Below are 25,454 nucleotides of genomic sequence, written 5' to 3'. Positions count from 1 at the left end.
TGCTGCTTTCACTGTGCAGCGATCCCTCTTGCTGTTCTGGCTTCTGAGATTCAGAATATTTTTTTTTCTTGTTTTCTTCCTCCAAAAACTAGGTGCATCTTATGGTCTGGTGCGTCTTATAGAGTGAAAAATACGGTAGCTATACTAACAACAGGGCTTTTTTTCAGTCAGAACTTGCCAGACTTGGGCACCATTGCCATTCTAAGAGAATGAGGAAGGTGTTCCTGGTAAGTTCAGGCACCTCTTTTTCCAAAAAAAATAGCACTGACTGGCAACAGCCAGAGTTACCAAAGCTATGCTTTAAATATAATTAAAATATATTCAAGTCACCTTATGAACACACCCCAAGACCTCTCAAAATTTGGAACAAGGCCACCTACATACCATTTGTGATCAAACTGGACTTCTCCACAAATCCTGCAAAATCTATTTCAATGGACTCTAATCAGTTTTTGCAGGGTGTAGCACTAAAGTATTGTCCAAGCAGAGATTTGATTCTAAAAGAACCCATTTCACTTTCTCCATAATTCGCTATGTCAAATGAACTGCATAATCATTGAGTAAGAGTAAATCCATGGATTACCTCCATAATAAGGAAGCCACTTGTATTTCTTTCCCTGAAATTCTGTCCCATCAAACTCAGCACATTGCTCTGCTCGGAAATCTCTGGAGCCCTCAGGACAGTTCTAGGAAGGATGAGAAAGAAATCTGTTATCTGGAACAAAGTCTGGAATAGAAGAAGATAAGCATCTTGATTGGAAGAACTGTCCTGTATGTGGCTTTCTGTATTTTCTTCAAGTCAGCTTAACTTATGGAAGGTGGTTCGGGATCCACTTATTCTATGCTTCCTCATTTTCAAAAGACTTTGGATATCACCAGCATGCAACTGGAACCAGTGAACTAAGTGCTGGTGCATGGATACCTGGGTTCAAATTCCCACTCAGCCATGAAGTTCACTGAGTGATCTTAGACTAGTCAGTGGACACAATAAGTGAGGAAAACTATTCAAACCTTCTATTCCTTCCCATTCAGAGTTCAGGCTTCTGCCTCTATTTTTTATGCCTTTCTTCCTACCTTGCATTATATGAGTCTTTCAAATGCAATGTTGAATATCAAACGGAAGGCTACTAAAGATCATGGTGATCAACAGAAAATGGCATCTATTCGGTGGAGACTACATAGCACATTTCTGGGCTTGTTTATATAATCATGGGAACTACACAGATACTACTGCTTCTCCTGCCTACTCAAAATTTCCATGCGTGGCCATTTTCAAAAGTTTATTGAGAGTCTTTCACCTCAGTTCAACCTCTACTTCATCCCCAAAATACATAAAAAACTAAAGTCAAGGAAATACTATCCAGGGATAACAGAGTGCTTACATAATATGTTTATAAAAGAAATTACTCTATTCAGAAGCAGATGTAAATACATGCACTGTACAGTTGTGCAATAGAAAGATTGTACAAAGGTTGTTCAATATAGTATAAAATCCCATTTGTCAGGAAACTAGGGGGGAAACGAATTGTATATATCAATGATCACATTCTTGTACTCAATGTTTGCTAATGTTAATTAGTTCTGAATAGCTGTCATGCATTAAAGGGTGAGAATGGTGTCCTTTTACTCATCTGTTAGCCCATTTGTTTTTATGACAGAGTTGGTTCAAGGAAGTTCATTTGTAATCTTCCTTAAGACATTGAGTAGGTGTCAGATGTAACTGGTGGGGGAAAAAATCTTGAAGCTCTTGAAGTAATAGGGAGAACAGCAGCATAAAAGAACTCACTGGTCAATTTACCTTAACATTGCACGAGCGATAGTTTCGGGTCGGTCCTATGCAGCTGAACCCACCATCTGCCCTGAAAGAGAAATCAACCATCTGCAATGGCTTGGGGGGAAATTATAAATGACAAAAACCTACCATCAATTCATTCTTACATTTGCTAATAAAGTGCTAGTTGACAGTGAAGTCTTCTGCACTTCCCCTCCCCCCAGGTGGTAGGAAGTTTCAAGGTAGCCTTTTATGACATCTGTTTCCTTGTAAGGGAATGAGGCCCAGGTCAGATTACTTCTCCCAGCCCAGTTCAACTATGGTTTGTTGGAGCAAGAACAAGTGATAAACCTGAGCACTCTCTGACTTCCCCTCACATAGGTAAAGGTAAAGGGACCCCTGACCATTAGGTCCAGTCGGGACCGACTCTGGGGTTGCAGTGCTCATCTCGCTTTATTGGCCAAGGGAGCCGGCGTACAGCTTCCGGGTCATGTGGCCAGCATGACTAAGCCGCTTCTGGCGGACCAGAACAGCGCGTGGAAACGCCGTTTACCTTCCCACCGGAGCGGTACCTATTTATCTACTTGCACTTTGACGTGCTTTCGAACTGCTAGGTTGGCAGGAGCAGGGACCGAGCAACTGGAGCTCACCCCATCACGGGAATTCGAACCGCCAACCTTCTGATCGGCAAGTCCTAGGCTCTTTGGTTTAACCTACAGCGCCACCCGCGTCCCTATCCCCTCACATACCCACTTTCAAAAGGTATGATAGTTGATTAAAACCAGTGTCCCAGCCAGAATTGCAAGCCAGGTCAGAGAAACAAACAGAGACAGTAGGAAGACTCCTGGATAGCCAGTACTAGCCTTGAAGTAGCATCAGTTCTCCAGAAGCAACCACAGCCTCCCACCCACCAACAGGCCAGTGACATGCAGACTCCTGTCTTTTTGTTTGGCTGCTCATTTCCCCCTCTCACACTACCCTTGCACTAGGCTCAGCCACCACCTTGCCGGAAGACAGATGTGAGCCGAAATCCATGCAAGCCTAGCTGCATGGGAACCATTCTACGAGCAGCTGGGAAAACCCAACTATATGGCCCCTAGGCCAGTTACATGGATCCCACCAATGTATTTGCTGCAAAGTTGCCCCTCCACCTATATGGCTTAGGAGAGCCACCCATAGAAAAATAACGACCATACAGCTTGGATAGTGTTTTTAGAAAATTCCCTAAATTGTAATGAATCAGCACTGGTTGCTAGTGAGCAAGTAACTAAAGAAGGACAGAACTCTGCTGCATACAAAACATTGGTGCATAGTGATCAGTTTCCAGCTGCTGTAATTTCCCATCATGTGAATTCACTATACTTTGAAGTACTGTGCTTTCGGTAAGGGAGGGGCATTGCCTTCTCTGATGCCAATCCGTACTGGAAAGAGCTACAATTTAATCAGTAGATAAACCCTTCAGGCAGATAAACACTCTGGAGAAAATGCAAAATTCACAGGGCAATCTTAGACATGTTTATTTCACAGTAAGCCCACTGTGTTCAATGGTGCTGACTTTCCAATAAGTGCATTTAGGATCACAGTCTCAGAAAGTTGGTGGTATATCAAATCTACATGGCTGTAGAAAATGTGATGGTTTTTCAAAGCAACATCGAGGCAGAGACTACGTATTTAATAGTATTCTCTGTCTGACCAGTTTCATCCAGAACATACGTCTAAGGGTGCAGCTCTGCCTGCCCTGGCAGGCTCAGGCATTTTTAGTACCACATAGATATGGCATCTAGTCTTTCTCTAGCCTTCACAAAATGACATCATGCTAACCATGTCCCAGTTGATTCTACAGCTTTTGTGAATGCAGCAACAACTCAAGCGAATTTCAGTTTTGGAAAAACAATCATTGCCCAGACCCAGTCTTCTCCTTAAAGAGATTTAGTCTGCAGTCTTAATCCAATGTACCTGAGAGCAAGCCCCATTGAATTCAATAGATCTTACTTCTGAGTAGACATGATTAGAACTGTGTTGCTAGACCACTTCATGCATTTTGTGGTCTAGCCCACAAAACATATTTATCATGGCATATAAGTTTAATATTTAAGTTCCAGCTAGACTCTTTATTGCTTTCCCTACAGGGGAGCCTACCTAACAGCTGCTCTCCCCTGTATTGGCTTCAGAAGGAGAAAGTTGGCAGGGAAAGGCTCTTACCTTATTGAGTAACAGCGTCGCTGCCGAAAACTGACGCCTCCACCGCAGCTCCTGCTGCAGTCGCCCCATTCTCCCCAGCTCCCCCAGAAGTCAGTTTGCCTCTTTGCTTTACGAGCCTGTAAGAATAATGCAGCTGCATGTATATTTTATTGAATGAAATGTGTATACTGCTTCTTCAGAGTCCCTTCCCAACTCTACAATTCTATGATCATAAAAATCTGCTTAAGTGGTAAGAGGACCAGCATTTCAAAGCCCGAGAGCTACACATCAGAGTTGTAACACTGATGAGATGAATTTTGGGTTGTGTGTAGAATGTACAAAAGTAACATTTAATTTGAATAAACTTAATAAGCAACCTAAATCAGAATATCCTTCAACAGTCAACAGACAGTAGAGCAGGGACCAAACAACGGGAGCTCACCCCATCGCAGGGATTCAAACCGCTGACCTTCAGACCATAGCGGGTGGCGCTGTGGTCTAAACCACAGAGCCTAGGGCTTGCCAATCAGAAGGTCGGCAGTTCGAATTCCTGCGATGGGGTGAGCTCCCATTGCTCAGTCCCAGCTCCTGCCCACCTAGCAGTTTGAAAGCACGTCAAAGTGCAAGTAGATAAATAGGTACAGCTCTGGCGGGAAGGTAAGCAGCATTTCCGTGCACTGCTCTGGTTTCACCAGAAGCGGCTTAGTCATGCTGGCCACATGACCCAGAAGCTGTCTGTGGACAAATGCCAGCTCCCTTGGCCAGTAAAGTGAGATGAGCGCAGGACCCCAGAGTTGTCCACGACTGGACTTAACGGTCAAGGGTCCCTTTACCTTTAAGCCCCAGTGAATTTCATGACACTTATTTCTGAGTATGAGTGCATTGGGGAGTGCAGCTAATTTGCCCTCCTTTATTCTTCAAGCAATCAGCAAAGGTGTCAGAGTTTAGTATCACGAAATTTGGTCCCAATAATTTCCAGTTCAAGAATCCCAGGTGGCAGGACTGAGTGACAGTTTTGTTTGCTACACCTTAAAGAGCCACCATCTGTCAGCATTGATAGTACTGGTCTATAATATAGATGTTTTGACTTAGTATAGGACAGTTGCTTAGCCAAAACAGGCTATATCTATCTATATTCTGTAGATATAGATATGAGTCCAGTTACGAATTTCTCTTCACAAAGCCTGAAGCATATTGGTGAAGGATGCCAACACATTAACATAACTGTTAGTATGTCCTAAGGGTAGTATCAAAATGCATCTAAGCCAATTGGAATTTATAATTAAACAAGTGGGGACCTGCAACAGAAGGTTGCAATGGGGAACACAACACTGCCATGCCCTTCTCAAGGATACACCATTCCGTTCCCCTAGTTTTTCATTCCTTTTCCCCACCCCACCCTTCAACAGATGTTGAGTATCATGCAATCTCAGCATGTTCAGTCACCAGAGTTTCTTTTTTCTTTTCTTCATTTTGTCCCTTCTGCAAAGCTTTTAGTTATTCCCAACTCTGACACTACCTTCATTTTGTGCATGTAGCCATTTTGACCACATAAAGATTCACACTTGGATAAGGAGTTTGCTAAAAGCACAAATACAAATGCAAATACCTCTACTGGCATTACAAGTTAAAACATTTCAAAACACTAGGATAAATTTAAAAGGGACAGGAGTGAGGCTGTCGACGATCACAAGGTACTCGATTGTTCTGCTTCACACTGTCTATTCTCTAGACCAGGGGTAGTCAACCTTTTTATACCTACCGCCCACTAATGCATCTTTCTTGATGGTAAAATTTCCTTACTGCCCACCAGCACTAGATGGAAGGAGGATTCAGCTTGTGCCATAAAACCCCCTACCGCCCACCTAGAATCCTGAAACGCCCACTAGTGGGAGGTAGGGACCAGGTTGACAACCCCTGCCCTAGAGGAATGATTCATTAAGAACTCTTTCGGGTAAGATGGAGATTAAAAAGGAAGCCACTGGGGCAATAACGTCCTTGTCCCTATCCGCTAGGAGGAACCTCATTTGGCTTTCTCTCGGAGCCATGGGTTGCAGGTCCAATATCTTGCTCAGCACCTGTTTGTGGAGACTGCTGTGCAAAGGGAAGTCCAAAAGAATATGGCCCAGTGAATCTGGTACTCCCTGATTACAGGCACACAGACGGGCTTGGTAAGGAATTTGCAAGTATGTACCTGTGGTCACTGCAGAGGGGTGGAAAAAAAGAAAAAGAAAAAAGCACCCCTTTCTTGCTAAGAGTATCTATGACGGTTCTTCGGAAAGTACAGGAAGATTAAACATCCACAAACCATCCAGCAGAGAATAGAGTTTAATTTTGCATCTTAAATGTTTGAATTTGACCAAAGTTTGTACAGGGCTTATGTTGTTGTTAATTTAGTGACTTCTCGGTCCATTTTCTGATGAGATGCCAGATTTTGTTTAAATATGAAGTGTTCTAGGTTGAAAAAACATGACTCTACCAGCATTTGTTGATGGCCTCAATATGTTTCTCCCTGAGCTTTCCAGTTGCTCTATCCGGTTTAAGCCCCAAATAAAAAAAGATACGGCTGCTGGAATACTCTGAATTAGTCTGATGAGAAGCACATCTTCAAGGGGCAATACTGGTTTCAGACACATTGTGTTTTATAGATTATATGCTTAGACCTTAGGCTATTACCACAATCAGGGCTGGTCTTCGTCATTTTCACACCAGAAGAAAAAAGGTCAGGTGGTAAATGCACACTTATTAGAACTCATGTCTTTTGCTTCTTTTTTCTTTCGATGACACACAAAGATAAAGGAGGAAAAATGCCATCCCTTTGAGCAGGCTAGGCCCAAGACATTCTGCTGCCTGAGGCAAATAATAGGAGGATGCCACTGTCCCATTGCACTTACAGAAGCTGACTGGGCTGATTCCAGGGCTGGTCTTCCCATTCGCAAACAGAGACTACTTACTCAGGGAATGGGGTGCTGAATTTGCCTCTTGTAGATCCTGGCTTGTTTGCCTTCCTGATCTGGTGACCTCTTGTGGGGCTATCCAGAGTGCCCACCCAATCCTTCAGCCTGAAGGGGGTTCTTCCTCAGAGAGAGGCATTCTGGGTCAGATGTCCCAGGAGAGTGTGCAGCACTGCCACATTTTAAAAATCATCAAAGTAACTTTCTCAAAGTAACTTTAAACTATATTTAAAAAAGTACTTCTAACTACTGAAGAAAAGCGATGGTCATCTAGGCAATCTCCTGAGCCTCTTTACTCAGAATTCTGTGCTCTAAGGAAAGGCCCTCTTCCGCAAGAGTCAGGCGGCAAAATCGCCAGCACTGCCGCTGCATTAGCTGCAGTCTTTAAAAAAAAAAGCAAGGCAGGGAGTGGAAGAGCAGCAGTGGGCAAAAGAGGGAGAGGGACAACAGTGGCAGAACTATCAACTTTTTGCCTCATTCCCCCCACTCTGTGCAACAAGGCAGTGTGCAGCCCACCTACTGGTTCTGTGTCAAAGTACTCTTGCTGCCCACTTGGTATGAAAAGTTGGACCACCTTGTTCTAGAGCCAAGGCACCAAACATGGTGCCCTCTAGATGATGTTGTTGTTGTTGTTTAGTCATTTAGTCATGTCCGACTCTTCGTGACCCCATGGACCAGAGCACGCCAGGGACTCCTGTCTTCCACTGCCTCCCACAGTTTGGTCAAACTCATGCTGGTAGCTTCGAGAACACTATCCAACCATCTCGTCCTCCATCGTCCCCTTCTCCTTGTGCCCTCCATCTTTCCCAACATCAGGGTCTTTTCTTCTCTTCTCATGAGGTGGCCAAAGTATTGGAGTCTCAGCTTCAGGAGCTGTCCTTCCAGTGAGCACTCAGGGCTGATTTCCTTAAGAATGGATAGGTCTGATCTTCTTGCAGTCCATGGGACTCTCAAGAGTCTCTTCCAGCACCATAATTCAAAAGCATCAATTCTTCGGCGATCAGCCTTCTTTATGGTCCAGCTCTCACTTCCATACATCACTACTGGGAAAACCATAGCTTTAACTATACAGACCTTTGTTGGCAAGGTGATGTCTCTGCTTTTTAAGATGCTAGATGTTATTAGGCTCCAATTCCAATCAGACCCAGCCAGTATGGCAAATGGGCAGGGATGATGGGAGTTGTGGTGCAGCAACATCTGGAGGGCGCCATGTTGGCTACCCCTGCTTTAGAGGATGGCAGCCGGAAATCACCAAGGCTCAACTTTTATTAAATCAATTAACTGCTCAACTTTTATTCAAAAGTCTGTCCAAGCGTACTGGAAGTTAATACCAAGTCACCTAATTTACTCCTAATTACTTCCAGAGTTCTGCCTGGTATTTTGCTTGTTCCCCTCATTGGACTGCACTAATACAAATGCATTTAGAAGGTGATCTTTTGAGTTTTATGGAGAAGGAGACGTTTAATAGAATTTCATATGGCAGCCTTGAAAAACCCTTCTCAGAAAGCTAGTGATGCTACAATTAGTATCACTACAGCTTAACAAACCAAGTAATCCAATTACTAGGCTTGACTTTGCTCTGGTACAAACTGTGCTGCTGGCAAATAATCCCAAGATTATGAGCAATAATGAAGATATTGTTACACCAACCAGCCTTCTCAATCCACTTCTCACACTCACTGTGGTGACATGTCCCTGGGCACAAGATATGTCCAGATTTGGTTCCCTTTGCAGGGAGATCACTGGAGGCTTATTGGCATTTTGTAATATATATATTTGTGTGTGTGTTTATCTCTCAAAGGAGTCAAGGGCGGCAAACAACAAGGGGAAAAAACAGTAAAAGCTTATTTAAAACAATTCTAATACAGATGCAGACTAGGAAAGATATAAACTTAAAAGGCTTGTTGGAAGAGGAAAGTCTTCAGCAGGCACCAAAACATCAACAGAGACAGCACCTGTCTAATATTCAAGGGGAGAGAATTCCAATGCATGACTGCCTTAACACTAAAGACTCAAATCCTACATTGTGTGGAACAGACTTTCTGATAAGATGGTATCTGCAAGAGGCTCTTGCCTGCAGAGTGAGGTGATCAACTGGGTAAACAAGGCATGATATGAACTTTCAGGTATCCTGGTCCTAAGGTGCAGAGGGCTTTATAAACCAAAACCAGCACCTTGAACTTAGACTGGTAGCCAAATGACAGCCAGTGCAATTCTTTCAAGGCTCAAGTAACAAGTTGGCGATGATCCAGCACCAGTGAGCAGCTGAGCCACCACATTTTGCATCAGCTGCATGCAGACAGACCAAACTCAAGGGCAGTCCCACATAGAACACAGTGCAGTAATTCAACCTGGAGGTTACTTAAAAATATACCTAGGACCAGTGCTCCTGTATCAGATCAGATGCTTACAGAGCCCAAACTCAGCTCTTTGTCTGTTTTTATTTTATTCACAGATACCTAGATGACAACATCCCCATGGTTAGGGGAGGGGACAATATATATGTTGTATACAGTCACTGACTCACACTTGCACACACGAAAAAGTTAACTTGAGCTCAGGTTGCCAGTGGGTGTAGCTTAGCATGCTCTGCCCCTTTTCCTTCTCTTCATGCTTCTTGGAACAAGCAAGGAGCCATGTGGCTACGGCTCCCAACTACTGTACAAGAAAAACTAAGTGAACTCAATCTTTCCCAAAGTGAGGTGTTAAAGCCTGGATCTTTGCTAGTCTGATTACATGTTCTCTTTTTTTGTAAGGAAACAAAGTTATTTTCTTTATAAACCATTTGGAAACTTTTTTTCATTTTTGTTTTACTGCCAATGGATAGACACTTGTCTGATGTAACTTCTGGAAACTCTGTGACTAAAACATAAACTTATTTGCAATGCTACGTATCTGTGATTTATTCTAACCGAAGAATTTTTGTGAGGAACATTTATTCAAAGGTGGATGGTGTTTTAATGTGCTTGGAGATCACAATTATGTTTAGAAGAGAGAGTAAGAATCTCACTGCAGATATTTCAGGTACTGAGAGCCAGTGTGGTGTAGTGGTTAAGAGCAGTGGACTTGTAATCTGGTGAACCAGGTTCGCTTCCCCGCTCTTCCACATGCAGCTGCTGGGTGACCTTGGGCCAGTCACACTTCTCTGAAGTCTCTCAGCCCCACTCACCTCACAGAGTGTTTGTTGTGGGGGAGGAAGGGAAAGGAGATTGTTAGCCGCTTTGAGACTCCTTCAGGTAGTGAAAAAGCGGGATATCAAATCCAAACTCTAACTCTATTTCCTAATCATTCAGAAGGAGAGCTAATGAGAACAAAAGGAAGGTATTTGTCAGGGCTACGAAAGCAGTCTTCAGTAGTGCCCTGACAATTTACCCTCTCCTGTCCAGTTCCAGTCTTAAGCAATATGAAAGGTTGTTTGGAACAGTGAAGACTTAGTGCAGGAAAATAGTACCAGGAAAATAAACAAACAAATGCTAATAACCCTTTTAGAATATTTTTGAGACTGTGCAAAGAGGCATGCCAGATGCTCAGTAACACAACATATCCAATCTTTATATCAAGAGAGATGCAGGTGGGATACAAGCTCATCTATTGCAATATTAAAATAGAGTCAACATGTGTGTCCTGTGCAGGGAAGGCTCAAAGCACTTAGCCCATGAAGGAATAAATCATTTCTTGTAATCATTTCTGTAACTCCTGATTCATTGCCTCAGTGAGACAGCTTGTTTGTAAAAAGCTTTCAAGGTGAAATGGGATAAGTATCTTTAATATGCATAATAACTCCACAGTTATCAAGGAAATGCACTTGTACAAAACAGGAACCTCCTGGGCAAGGGAAGATAAATAAAATACTGACAGCAGAAGATGAAACAGAAGATGAAACAGGAATACAAAGTAGCATACTAAATAGCAGTGTATTAATCTTCAAATGTCAGATGCAGAATAGTCAATACCTAAAAAGTAAAGGTAATCTAAGCTGATAAATGTTGGCGCTGCAATGCACTCAAATATAAATATACAATAAACATGTTTTTTTAAAAACTAATTCTTCTGCCAACAGCTATGGCAGAAATAAGAGCCAGTACTGCATCAGTTTTTGCCCTGGTTCCCATCCAGAAACCAGGGAGTCTAGATTATACTAACTGGATGTCTTTGAAGGCAAACTCTGGTGCCATAGTACAATGCATGTACTATGCATTGATGCAGAATTTGGTATTTATTCTGGGGCAAAGGTAAAGAGCAATTGGCTTTTGGGTGGCGGGGGGACATCTAATTCTCTCTGTGTGTGTTTTAAGAAAGAGCATTCAATCGTTTAAGTCCTCCACCAGCAGTCAGAAATTGCCCAACCCCAACAGCTCAGTTAGAACTAATCTGTATTTGAGGCTGAAATGAGGCCAAAAAACAGTCATAAGAGAACCCCTCCCTGTGTGCGCCTATCAGGAACCGGATCCTAGCCTGCACCCTGCTTTGGCAAATGGGAATGAGGGCTGGGACTTAGGCTGTGCCAGGGGGTGGAGCCAACAGTGGGCTTCCCTCAGATCCGCCCCTTGCCCATTATATGGGTTGGGGTATGGGGAGCCTGACACCTGGTCCTGCAAGGTGATACATATAATTGGTCATGTTGCAGAGTTAAGTACTTTAGCACCACACTTATTCAAATTAGAGAGTTTTAAGACCACCATGCTTAACCTGGACTGTATCATGTCCAGCATTTCTTAAAAACCTAAAAAAGTAGGGCATGAAGAAGGAATGATTTTTGAAGCTATCAAAATACATTTTGTGTAAAGATGATAGTACAGTCAATACCTTGGGTTGAATATGCTTCAGGTTGATCACGTTCGAGTTGCGTTCCATGGCAAGCTGGAAGTAACGGAGCACGTTACTTCTGGGTTTCGTCGTTCGCGCATGCGCAGACGCTCAAAATGACGTAACGCGCATGTGCAAAAGCGGCAAAACGCGACCCGCGCATGTGCAGACGCGCTGTCGCAGCTTACGTTGCGTTCAGGGTGCAAACGGGGCTCCAGAACGGATCCCATTCGCATCCCGAGGTACCACTGTATATCGATGGGACCACAGTCTCTTCTCAGAAATACATTACATTCTACTTTCTTTGAAATTAGTGATGGACCTCCCACCAACTTACAATGGGCAGGTTCCAGCACATTGTTGACTCTCTTAATTCCCACTCACTGATCTGAAACCACTACAATTTCTAGAACAATTATGATTATTTAAACAAGTAAGATTAAAATCAGCCCTGCTGGATCAGAACATCAGAACAAAAGTCTAAATAGGAACAGCTTCCTGTTTTCCACATTGGTCATCCAGATGCCTATGGGAAGCCCACAAGAAGTCCACACAGACAATAGCTGTCCCCCATTATTCTTCCCAAGCAACTTGTATTCAGGGAGGTATGCTCCTTCTGATTGTGGAGACAGCATATAGCCATAATGACCAGTAGATGTTGGTAGCATTATTCTCTTTTAATCTGTAGATAATTTGTAATTTTTCATCTACCAACAAAGTTGCATAAATGGCATTCACATGCTGATCTTCCTAGCATGGTTTATTACTTTTGCTCCATCACCTGACTCAAGCTCCAGAACCAGCCACTCACAAGGACATCTGAATACTTACCGCCAACATGGAAGAAGGCATCACTGTTAGTATAAGCAGTAGGAACGCAAATGTCATCATGTCCTGTGGAGGTGAAAACAGAGTTACTCATCACAGAAGACCAAATTTGTGTTAGCTAAATGGTTTTGTTTTGTTTTAACCAGTGTCGGCTCTAAATTACTGGGGGAGAAGGGACAGAAAGTCCCTAGCAGGACCTCATCAATGTCAACATTCGTTCTTCATCTGTACTCTTCCTTTGAGGTCAGTATGCATGGCTACCAAGGAGAGGGCGAGACAAACTGAGGTTGTTGCCAGGAATGCCTCACCTGGCCAACAATAGCCTCCTGGCAGCAGAGTAACTGCCGCTTACCAGGAAGGGATGACAAGGGTGGTGCTGTATAGACATACCAGCGGAGCAAATCTAGTGCTCCTGCTCCTGTTTCTGCTCACATGCTTGAAAAACTCAGGTGAACAGGCAAGGACAGTAAGGAGGAGGAACAGCAGATAGACCGAGGGGCTCCAGTGCGGCCCTCACTAGGGTATAGGCCTTGGCACATGTCCTGGTTTTTACCTCACATTTCAATAAAATATTTTCAGAGCATCTTGCAACATGTAATTAAAACAGCAAAAACACTCTTCAAGCCAGCTCCTCGAGAACCACCTAAAAGTTAGTGTAAAAATCATTAAAGGCATGAGGAGGGAGAGAAAACCATTTTACCAAGCAACCAAAGGTCATCAAGTGGACACCAGGCAAACTGATAAGGGGAGAATGTTCCATAGCTGAAACACCACCAAAAAGGCTCTTTTCTCATAAGAGGCAATTTTTTAAAAGAAAAACAGCATAATAATCATTTACTTTATTTAATACTTTGAGATCTCTCCTTTCCTCTAAGGCGCTCAAGTGTAAATATTTCCTCTTCTTCTCCTCCATTTTGACCCTGTGAGATCAGTTAGGCTGAGAATGAGCAACTTGAACCCTGGTCTCCCAGGTCGTGGTATACCTGAAGGAGCGTCTCCACCCCCATCGTTCTGCCTGGACACTGAGGTCCAGCTCCGAGGGCTTTCTAGCGGTTCCCTCACTGCGAGATGTGAGGTTACAGGGAACCAAGCAGAGGGCCTTCTCGGTGGTGGCACCCGCCCTGTGGAACACCCTCCCATCAGATGTCAAGGAGATAAACAACTATCTGACTTTTAGAAGACATCTGAAGGGAAGTCTTTAATGTTTGATGTTTTATTCTGTTTTTAATCTGTTGGGAGCTGCCCAGAGTGGCTGGGGAAACCCAGCCAAATGGGCGGGGTATAAATAAATTATTATTATTATTATTATTATTATTATTATTATTATTATTACAACACTCTAGCCACCACATCACACTGGCTCTTACAGAGTGGCATCTGTCCAAGTCATGCTCAGAACAAGCACATTGAAATCAATGGATGTGATTTACTTAGGTTCGTTGATTTAAGTGGGTCTGCTGTGAATATGACTTACTCAAATATACAACTCAAATAAGAACAGCAGTACAGAATTATCACACCACAAATAACAAATGGGATAATTGCAATGCTTGGACTTCCCTTTCTGGGGGGAAATGCAGCAAAATCAACAACATCATAAATTACAAATGCATTTAGTAAAGATGCCTCCATTTAGAAATCTACATGTCTGAGAGGTGCAAAAAGATGACGTGAGGGGAAAAGATAGATTGGAACTGCCTGTTTGTTACCTCTTGGCAGACCAGGACATTTAATTGATGAAAGAGATGTTAGAGATAAACAGATCACTGAGCAGAAGAGAGATCTGTATTTAAAATACACTGTGCTGGAACAGCAGGCCATGGTCCAGTAGCCGCTGCTGCGCTGGAGCGCCACAGGTAAGGCACTGCTCAGTGTGCAGAGGAGTCGAGGCAAGTGGCATGTGGAGTGCTGCCTTACCTCTAAAGCTCTGGTGCAGCAGTGGCCACTGGACTGGGGCCTGCACCTCTGGGAGCCACAGGTGAGAGCTGAGTGTAGGATGGGGACCAAAGGTGGGCAAATTATCCCAGAAGGAGCACAACGTGTCCCTCACCAAAGGTACTACCCCTTCTCTAGCACCCCAAGACAATTGTAATAAAAATATATCCCCTATATTCACATGAAAATTCCCTATACTATGTTGGTCCATTTCCCCGTCTAGCTCAGTATTGTTGACAATGACTGACAGTGGTTTCCCAGGGTTTCAGATGTGGGCCTGTCTCACTTCTCAGGACTTTCACTGGGCAAAACATGTGGCTGTAGCATGGAGTTACAACCCTTCTCCCTATGTCAACTCTGAAGTGTGAAGAAACAGTGATTCATGAAGGTGCCAAGGTAGCGAGGATGTAGGCTGAAACATCCTGGAATTCCTTGTGAAGCCAGGTGCTTGTCTCTCAAGATAACGGGCCAGAGGAAATTCTAGATCTTGGTTACAACACATTTCGGAAAACCCTGCCTTTAATTAATGAAGAGAACAGTATCTCAACATGACGGTATGCTTTGAGTTTATAATCTATTTATGTTAATATCAGCCTCCTTAGCAATGGTGCCTTAATGCTGAATGTTAAGGCTTCAAGTAAGCAGAGATGTCAGATAGTATTTTTAAAAATGTCATCAAGACTGCAACTCCTGGGGCAGGACAGCTATCAGGCCAAGAATTAAAGTGTACAGAGAGCTGAAAACTAGGTCTTCCCTGATGCAGCATCTGTCCCTGGGATATTGTCAGAGTCGCTCCCCAGTTGGGAGATTTCACAGCTGCTGCAAAACGTCCTTGGTTATTTGGTGCTAAGTCACCTCTTGCATCTGGACAGAGGTGGTGGTGGTAATAGAGGAAATAATCTAATTTTCTTATGCTGCACTATAGTGCAGCAGATCATTATATAACATTTTATAATCCACAAAGCATGAACTGTGGCAGTGGATCAATGCATAAATATTGTTCTCTGTCACTTCATTTTCACATGGTAAAGAAGTGCTATAATCCATTTCTGCTGAGCCCCTGCAGTTGTAAAATCCTTGGGTGAATAAGGACCTTTTTTTTTTTGCTTATACAATTCTGGAAGGAATTGTGTGCACACATGGTGTTTATTATTGATAAATGAAAATTATGCATTGGAGCCAAATAGCCATTTCTGGGCCTGCACAGAATAGCTCCTTCCTATCCATCTTTCTACTGCAGCCCCTTGCACACACACACACACACATCTCTGAACAGCTGCTCCTGGAGGTCAGGTGATCCTCCAAAACAGGATACAAGACAGTGCCAAGGATGGAGGTCAGTAAGAACAATCATCAACCTCTGACCCTGGAAGCTGGACCAATATCCACTCATGTACATGGTGCTTGGATCCTGGCTTCCTTTGGCACTTCTTCCATAATTCCATATTAGCTACTCAATGAGGCCCTGGAGGGATAAATATCTCCCCCCACACAACAGAAGGGTTGGCCCTGCTTCCCAACTATTTTGGATTTTCAGATATAGTAAGGAGATTCCAAGCAAAGCATATTTCTAATATGTGTGGTGGATTTCCTACCAGTAGTTAGAGTAGGGGGAGAGAATCTTTTTTGGCTTCCTGTGGGTAAATTTTGACACTCTCAAAAACCCTTGTGTGGGATTTCACCTGGCTGTCAGGTGCCTGGGAACCACAGCACAAGGGCCATTCCTAGCCCTACGCTTTCAAAAGTGGTGAGCGTAGGACTGACAAAGCATTTCTTTCTCCACTCCACACCAGCTGATTGGGGAGTGAGGAGGAAGGCTGTATTTTGCAACTGCAAAAGGAACATGAAGTGTCAGACCTAGGACCAGGGTCCAAATCTTCACTCAGTCGAGATACTCAATGGATGATCTTGGGCCACTCAATGTCTCTCAGCATAGCCTACTTCACAGGTAAAATTGGGGAAGGGGGAGAGAACCATGTTCACAGCATTTAGCTCTGTGGAGCAAGGGTAGGATATATGTGCACTTAAGCAAGTGTTTCACAGAAGAACATCAGCCTATAAGATTATGTTAGCTTTAACTCTTCAGAGATAATGGTAATAGTGAGGAAAAGAAGTACTTCAGTCTGTATACTTGCAAGTCCAGACACTATTCCCCCAGCCATTAACACATACAGTTTCAGGGGTGTGTGCATCTGTGTGATCTCTCTTGGCACTGCAGCACATGAAAGGAAGCACGTGAGGGACTGACTGTGCGATCAGAACAAAATAACTGTGTTGCTGGAAATAAAACCTGTTTTTCCCTGCAAGTAATAATTACTGTCTTTTCACCACAGCATTAACAAAACTGGGATTCATTTCTCTTTGGAATTCATGCAGAAAGAAACAAACAAGCAGTGGCAGTATTCTTCCATACAAGGTAATTTTTCTCTGCACGGAGAATGTGTTTTTTTGAACAAGTTAGCAGACATAAACGTAAATGGGTGTGTTCACATACAATAATAACTGTGAAGTTAAAGCTTCAGTGTATATCTTCCTATATACATAAAAAGTGAGGTTGTCATCACACAGCCTCCATTGGGAGGATTTGAAGTGCCTCATCACAATCCTGGATTTGCACAAAGTCAGGGTAGGGTAAGGGAGCAAAAAGTGAAGGCAGGTTGCACAACAGTAGCCATGGCATGCAAGCAAGAAGGGGAAGGCATGGGGGGGAGTGGTGTTCCTTCTTACCATATCCATCAACTGAGTTGTAGCTAACACACTTGTTCTTAAGACTCTATCCACCTTGAAAGATATATCAGCATAGGGTGTGTGCACAAAGGGGGCTACACAATAGGAGAGAGAGAATAGTATAGAAATGGGGTGATCTGTGTGCAAGGCAGAGTTGAGAAAAGTAACAAGGTGGGTGGAGGAAAAAATGGGAGTGAAGGTGAAAATGGGGGTACAAAGGCGGAGTAGGAGGCATGGGCATGGCATTGCAAATGAAAGCAGGGGCATGAAAGGGTCTGAAGAAAATGAGGGGATGGTGGCTTTATAACTGGGCAGAAGCTGAAAAAAGTCCTTAGTACAGTAGTTGCAGTGTGTGGGAGGGAAAATGCAAGAGATTACCAGGGGGGTGGTCTGTGCAAGGGGAGGGCTTTCACAAGAGGAGGGGAAGCAGGAAACATGGGTATGGGGGAGAAGGTGAAAACAAGGGTGCAAAGTGGGGCTGCAGAATAGAAGAGAGAAGCGGTTTCAGAAATGGGATTCAGAAGGCAGTGGTGGAGCTCCCCAGGGGTCGATCTCAGCACGGCGATCCTCCCCAGGGGGTGCCGAATGTCACCCCCATTCAGGCTGAAGTGGGGTGACATTTGGTGCGCCCCCCGCGACTCCCAAGCCTACAGCGAGCCGGGGGCAGGGGAGAGAGAGCTGCAGCAGCTGCTTCACTGCTTGCCACTTTGCCGCTCACTGGGCTTGGGGGAGTCATGGGGGGGTGCGCCGAATGTCACCCCCCTTCAGGATGATACCCGGGGCGGACTGCACCCCCCTTCCTGCACCCCTGTCAGAAGGTGAAAAGGGAGCTTAGTAGTTGCATGGGGTGGGAAGGGGAAGCGCTAGGGGGTTAATATGGGGGGAATGGCAGGGGGATTGGTACATGATCACCTTTCATGATATTCCTTTAATGTAGAACTATTTGATGTTTTAACACTTGTAGCACAAGTGAATGATCAGGATCATGGCAGCTTGCTCCATCCCTACCATCCACATACTGTACCAGATATTAGATTTCCCTGGGAGCCTGTCTCTGCAGATCCCAACTGCTTTATGCTCCAACCTCAGAATCTATTCACTCCATTTTGTGGTGTATAGATTGTACTGGCTGGGACCTACAGGCATGCACACCCCCCCACACATGCAAGCCCCTATGGAAACTTGATGTGCAACACAGGGACATCAAGGGTGTGGCAAGTCTGTACTGTACTAACTTCATCTCTGTGTATTGGAGTGAACATGCAGTTACCGCTGTTCACTTGAAGAACGGCAAATGTCTCCACAGATGTCAGCCACCTGACTGACAAGGGTCTAGCTGCAAGGGGGGTGCACTGTCTGGCCAATGCTCTTTCTGCATGACATGTGGCAAAAGGTTTGTCAGCAGATAAGGGACTGCATGAGAATAAGCATCTGCTGAGATGATGAGGCCAGTGTATGGAACTTAACTGTTGATGACATTAGTAGGGCACATGGACATGAGCATAAAGAGAAGGCCTGAAGAACATCGTCCATGAGGAAGTGGAACCAAGTAAAGGGGGTAGAAGTGGCTTAAGTTGTTGCTTAAGGTCTAAAAATAATTGTAGTCACAGGACATGGTTACTGAACATTGGGGAACTAATTGATTAAGATGCATACGTTATTATTACTATATTGCTTTGTTTGATATCTGTTCCAGCATGACTGGCATCAGCTCAACAATCACAACCCCCTCCCCCAGCCACCAAAAAATATATACAGTATTTTGAGCTGGAGATGCCACAGAATAAACATGGGATCTTTCTCATGTTGAGTGCATGCTCTGAAAGCCTTAGGATGATCCCTCCCTGAAGAAGCTCCCACTAACACTGACCCAGCACTGCCTCTTCATGCTGGAGAAAAGCTACACCTGTTGAATTTCTATCTCTCTCTGGCAGCTGTTAAATAAATGCAACCATTTTCTAATAGTCATTAGAATCTGATTAATACCCTGGAATTTTTGATCTGCTCTTAAAAGGAGGCTGTCCCAACAAGTCTGTTGGTTTTTATGTGGAGAAAACCACATAAGAAATGCCTTGATCCTGCAAACCTTTCCCCACACAAAGTATTTTTTAAAAAAGAAAAGAAAAAGAAAGAAATTCCCATGAAATCCTGCCTACAGGATCAAGCAAGTATTTGACACAGCTCCAGAAAATCTGTGGAATTGTTCACACAACCATTTTAGCATGTAGCAACATGATTGTTTAATCAGCCCATGCCAGCCACCACGGTTTGTGCCAATTGTATAATGCCACCCACTGCTGTCCACCTTGTGCTGAGCTTAGCTTATTTCACCATTGGCACTGAAGCATAACTGCACATTTTCATGGGACTGCAGTCTGGCTCACAGACAGCCACTGTTGCTTTTCGAAGCAGCCAAGCATATACACAGAAGTGATAGTTAAACAGAGGCATGTGTAGAAACCAATGGATTTTGTGGTACCATAGTTCCAAAACTTGGAAGTTACTTTCTGACATATAAATAAAAGCACCCTTATCACCTTTCCTGCACATGCAGAATCTGTTAAATGTATACACTGCCTTCTCAGCTCGAAACTGAGAAGATTATCCAAAGGCAGACAATCCAAGCATATATGAAGCTCAAATTCTACCTGCCTCCCACATGGGAATGTCATCTTAGCTATTTGATAATATTTGAATTACTGAAGTTATGGGTGGATTAACATTAATTTAATACGTGAGGCTGCTTTCTTACTGCCAGGAAATCTGATGTTTATAATAACAAGGCTCACATTAAGTTATTTCTTCCCTGTCACTTTTACAAAACTTTTTATTATTCCGATGAAAAAGCCCAAAACCCAGACACTATGTGGACAGCGAGAGGCACAAAGAGCCAAACAGTCAGAAATCTAAAACGAAGACTTACCTGTGGCTGTGCTTGTCTGCTCACAGATGACTGCAAGAGGCAGCAATGCTACCTTAGATCACCACCACTCAAGTCCTCAGTCTTCCAGCTCAATCAGTGGCTCTTTAACACCACCTCTCTCCTCTAGCTTCTGTTTGGTTACTAATCCTTTACTGCACAGGAAAAGGAGAGTTGGGTTTCATTTAACCCCTTCCACTGCAAAAGTTCCTTCACAGCTTTCCTGTTTTGCTTTCAGAAGCTGAAGTTGTAACCATGCACACATGGAAGGGACAGGCTTTGAATGATCTCCAGCTCTTTAACCTGAGTGTCTTTGAACAAAAAAAACAACAACACGCAATCTGTTTTTGGCTGCACAAGTCATTTCCAGGGCGGGGCCTTTCTCAGCTAAGTTTTTATTTTAGCCACAGGCAGCACATCAAAAGACAAGAAAGAGAGATTATTGGAACGGTCTATAATTGCAGCTGTTGTTTCTCATTTCCATTAAAGTCCTGGAGTTTAAACAGTGAGATTTTGCAAATCGCATTTCCTTTGCAACCTGAAAACAGGCCTACACCAAAGTCCACCTTTGAACTTTTCCCCTCCTGCCCTTTGAAGCCAGGAACATCAATCCCAAATCTTGTGCAGGGCTGGATCCATCTTCACAATGCAGTGATTCAAATTCTTAGGACTTGTACATCTCAGAAGTCTGGAAAAAAATGCAGAAGCACCAAGATACGAATCTCTGCTTGAAGAATTTGTTTCTACTTTAATCTTCATTTGACAATAAGAATCCTCAGGAAAAGCCAACTGGAAAATAACTATGGCATTGAGCTGTGCACACACAAAAAAAGCTGGTGGGAGGAATGTTTGCTTTTTCCTCCCCTTCTTTGCAGTCCTGTCTCTAAAGATCCCCTGGTTAACACCACTGGAATCAGGCAGGAGAAACAGTGCATTCTGCAGTACCTAGACCTCACATCTTTTCTTTTTTTAAATAAAGCTAGGACCCACAGTGATTTGATGGGCTATGTCCTATAGGCCCAACTGAAGCATAACCCTGGTTGCACAGGTTTTTTTGAGTATTTTTTATTTCTGGAATTTCTGTGTTGCTTTTCAAAATAAAGTTTTCCTAAGGCAGCTGATAATAAATGAAAATAATAATAATAATCTGACTTTCATTTTAAAAAATTAAAGACTAAAAGAACAACACAGTATCCTAACAATGAAATGATAATATCAAACTTTTTCATCTCTCGGCATTTGTCCACTCTGAAATATAACTGAAATACTATTGATTAGCTCAAAAACCAATACATTATTTACTAGCAATATACAAATCTGAGGTTGTCAGCCAACTACAAAATTAAACAGCCCAGCATGTTCTTGTGCCTTTAATACCAGCTTAATCTGCAAAATCAGCAAGTGAAGTTGTTCCTTGCATTGAGATGTTTGCAGATGATGAAGCTGCTGCTGTTCAAGGTACAGCAGGGGGCAGTAAAGAAGTTGCCTTGTGGTGCTTTAAATAGCCAAGTCAAACCTGCTGCTTTTCACCAGAACAGTGGTACCTCGGGTTACAGACACTTCAGGTTACAGACTCCGCTAACCCAGAAATAGTACCTCGGGTTAAGAATTTTGCTTCAGGATGAGAACAGAAATTGCGCAGTAGTGGTGTGGCGGCAGCGGGAGGCCCCATTAGCTAAAGTGGTACCTCAGGTTAAGAACAGTTTCAGGTAGAACGGACCTCTAGAACGAATTAAGTTCTTAACCTGAGGTACCACTGTATTAAATAAATTGACACGCCTAGACCTCATATGAGTTCAAGGGTCCTCTTTGTGTGTTCTAACCTTCCTAGATATAAATGCCCAGCAGTGATAGTGGCTACCTGATGTGTGCATGTAAAACCTTGTTTGCCTATAAGGAGCTTAAATTTCTGAACAAAACGCTAACAAGACCGAAAAGAAAAAATGCCAAGGGCCTCTTAAGGAAAGCCCACTGTGTGCCTCCCTTCTGTAACCAATTACAGTGGTACCTCGGGTTTCAGATGCTTCAGGTTACATACGCTTCAGGTTACAGACTCCACTAACCCAGAAATAGTACCTCGGGTTAAGAACTTTGCTTCAGGATGAGAACAGAAATTGCGCAGCGGCAGTGGGAGGCCCCATTAGCTAAAGTGGTGCTTCAGGTTAAGAACAGTTTCAGGTTAAGAACAGACCTCCAGAACGAATTAAGTTCTTAACCCGAGATACCACTGTACTGAGATACAAATTCTAGGTAAGGACTTGTCCACACTTAGTTTTTGCCCTGTACTTTCTAGGCACAGATCTGAGCTTTTCTGGAAAACGGCAAGTTGGGTTTTTCATGGATTGCCAAGAGCATTAATGAGCGACTTTTCACAGCAAAACCAGTGGGTGGGTGGGGATCAGTGTGGATGAGCCCTAAAACTCTTGTTCATTAAGAATAACCCTGACAAAACCTGTTCCCCTCCACCCATAAGTTTCCTTTTGATAGCAGCCTCTTCAGAGATGCTAGATGATTAAGTTATTTTGGAAGTTTGGGGCATCAGATAATGTGACTATCCAAGCTGGGATCCAGCCAAGACGCATGGGGGGGGGGCAGCTGTGCCTACTGCTCTGTTGGCCACAGCTTAAGGGCAACATCTTGCTCAGTTGAGGAGTAGTCCCTTGGGACGTATGAAATGTCAGCCCAAAATGAAGACTTTGAACTTCTTAAAAAGATTTCAACAAAGGTTTTGTTACTGTGTTTTATCCTGTATCCAGATGGGCTAGTGTGATAGGGAAAGGTTATTCTTGTGAGGTTTTGGCTTAGCAATGGATCATTCAGTACCAGGAAACAGGTTCTCTGTGCTTCAAAAGACCACCAAACTGCAGCGCTTGAAGGCCAAAGAAAAAAGAAGAAGCAAACAAACAAACAAGCAAGCAAGCAAGCAAGCAAGCAAGCACTACCTTCCTCTAAAAATAATTTGAGCCTCTTAAAATAATAACCACAAGGTTTAAAAATAGGATGCTATTAGGAAAATGGGAGTAAGTACAATTGACTGCAGTGGGGATTTCTTCTTCTGAGTGGACATGGATAGGATTGCACTGTTATGCCTACTCAGAAAAAAGCCTCATTGAGTTCAGTGGGCTCCTATTTAATTCCCCCCACCCCCAAATCGTATGCTTGGGATTGCACTAGAATTGTACTTTCATATAAATTAGTCAGTTGTTAAGTTTAAAATTCCCTTACGGGTGGTGCTGAGTTTGGGGTAGGTGAGGAGAAAACCAAGAGTAATTCAGAGAAGAGGCACATTTAAAACATTTCAGAACAGCTCCCCTGGCTTAGTGTGTGTCCGTTTCATTTCACTTCTGTTCCCCACATGGCTGTGGCAAGAGCCCATGCTGTCTACCCTCATTATGCTGTTGATTGATCGAAAGCTGTCAGGGATCAAAAAGATTTCAGCTGAAGCAATCGCAAAACCCATTCAATCAGGTCAGAAAAGGATTCATTATGTGGTACCACTGCAGTCTACGCCACTATGTTGCTGCTGGCAGGGAAGCACACACTGTGATGATCAGAGCACATCTTTCACCTAAGCACCTTGGTTCTTTTCCTTTCCCCAACCTCTTCCTGCCCATCTGCTCTTCAGAAGCAAGAAACTCCATCATCTCTCTTGTCCATTTAAGTTAAGAGCGCGGACATTTTCCTCATGCCTTTCTCCATTACTAGACACATTATATAATTGCCTGTCCCACAGTTAGGTCGGGTTCATTTTGAACCAACTGAGAACAATGCCTGCAATTAAATGGTATATGGTTCTCTTATTTAACAAGTATACATTTTGCTGTTCCCCCAGGGTCCTTTAAAGATTCTGATGCATAGGCTCATTACATTTGTTCATAGATCTTTTGTAGTCCCCAGTTAGCTTTAAATGAGAATGATGTCCTTTATCAACTCAGATCAGAAACAAAGAACAAGTCTTGCAGTAAGGTTGAAGCAGGCATGCCTGTTCCTTACCTTAAACTCACTTTAATCACAAAACAGGCTGAAGTGGTTCACCATCCTAAAATACAAGCTTTAAAAGCAGTACCTGGTTTTGGATACCAAAGCAGCCCCAAAGCAAAATTTACTCAAGGAAGTATTTATCCCAACGTCCTTTTGTTCTGAGCTTTCCAGGCACAAGTTTGTGCTTTAAAGCTCCATTTCTGAGGTGTGTGTTGTTGTTGTTGTTGGGCACAGAGATTTAAAGTCCAGACCTGTGCAGTATCATACCCCTTTAAACAGTCGTGGCTTTCCCTCCAAGTATCCTGGGTGCTGTGGTTTGTTAAGCATGCTGAGAGCTGTTAGGATACCCCTATTCCTCTCACAGAAGTACAATCCTCCCCCCTGTGGGGAGGACTGACTGTTAAACCACTCTGGGAATTAACCTGCCCAAGGCAGGGTATAAGTACAATCAAAATACAATAAAATCGCCGTAAGATAATATAATATCAAAACATAACAATTCATCAGGCTCCTTCCCACAGGACAGTTGGCGTTAGCTGTATGTGAGCACATCACCTTGCCAACAAGAGACATCACCTTGCCAACAAAGGTCCGTATAGTTAAAGCTATGGTTTTCCCAGTAGTGATGTATGGAAGTGAGAGCTGGACCACAAAGAAGGCTGATCGCCGAAGAATTGATGCTTTTGAATTATGGTGCTGGAGGAGACTCTTGAGAGTCCCATGGACTGCAAGAAGATCAAACCTATCCATTCTTAAGGAAATCAGCCCTGAGTGCTCACTGGAAGGACAGATCCTGAAGCTGAGGCTCCAATACTTTGGCCACCTCATGAGAAGAGAAAACTCCCTGGAAAAGACCCTGATGTTGGGAAAGATGGAGGGCACAAGGAGAAGGGGACGACAGAGGATGAGATGGCTGGACAGTGTTCTCGAAGCCACCAACATGAGCTTGACCAAACTGTGGGAGGCAGTGGAAGACAGGAGTCCCTGGCGTGCTCTGGTCCATGGGGTCATGAAGAGTCGGACACGACTAAACGACTAAACAACAACATCAACAATATGTGAGCAAGGAAGGGAAGATGTTCAGTTGCATCCTACATAGCAGGGGTTGGCAACGTGGCACTATGGCACCCTTGAGATCTTCCCCTGGCACCCGTAAACCCTCTGAGCCCTCTGATTCTTCTTCTTTGGCGATCACTCGTAGCCCAGTAAGATTGTCTTCCATAAACACGGTTTTAACAATGAGTCCGTAAGTGGCTGTGGAGGCCAATTCTGGATCCACACGTCCTTCCACAGTGGGGACATTGGTTTCCGGGCGGGAGCTGATCACGGTGTGGATTTGCCAAGTGTGCTT

The 25,454-nt window shown here is 43.6% G+C and overlaps 2 protein-coding genes across 5 annotated transcripts in view; one reads left to right on the top strand and one right to left on the bottom strand.

Annotated features, from left to right (window-relative positions):
• PAPLN (papilin, proteoglycan like sulfated glycoprotein) overlaps positions 1-20,453 on the bottom strand; it is a 55,289-nt gene extending 34,836 nt beyond the window's left edge. For 3 of the 4 annotated variants that reach the window (XM_083606215.1, XM_083606217.1, XM_083606218.1), the window contains exons 1-5: positions 20,126-20,452; positions 12,544-12,606; positions 3,974-4,089; positions 1,799-1,859; positions 584-686 (exon numbers count right to left, since the gene is read on the bottom strand). In XM_083606215.1, the coding sequence (XP_083462341.1) occupies positions 584-686; positions 1,799-1,859; positions 3,974-4,089; positions 12,544-12,603 (340 nt within the window). In that variant the 5' untranslated portion in view covers positions 12,604-12,606; positions 20,126-20,452. Of the gene's footprint in view, positions 1-583; positions 687-1,798; positions 1,860-3,973; positions 4,090-12,543; positions 12,607-20,125 lie in introns of all 4 variants that reach the window. The other variant, XM_083606216.1, reaches the window with a different exon arrangement.
• LOC310759861 (uncharacterized protein) overlaps positions 16,013-25,454 on the top strand; it is a 36,784-nt gene continuing 27,342 nt past the window's right edge. The window contains exons 1-2 of the mRNA XM_083607523.1: positions 16,013-16,423; positions 16,809-16,891. Of these exons, the coding sequence (XP_083463649.1) occupies positions 16,374-16,423; positions 16,809-16,891 (133 nt within the window). The 5' untranslated portion in view covers positions 16,013-16,373. The remainder of the gene's footprint in view (positions 16,424-16,808; positions 16,892-25,454) is intronic.

Source organism: Podarcis filfolensis (genome assembly GCF_964270895.1).
Source record: "Podarcis filfolensis genome assembly, chromosome: 1".
Lineage (NCBI taxonomy): Eukaryota > Metazoa > Chordata > Lepidosauria > Squamata > Lacertidae > Podarcis > Podarcis filfolensis.
This window is presented reverse-complemented; position numbering and strand designations above follow the sequence as displayed.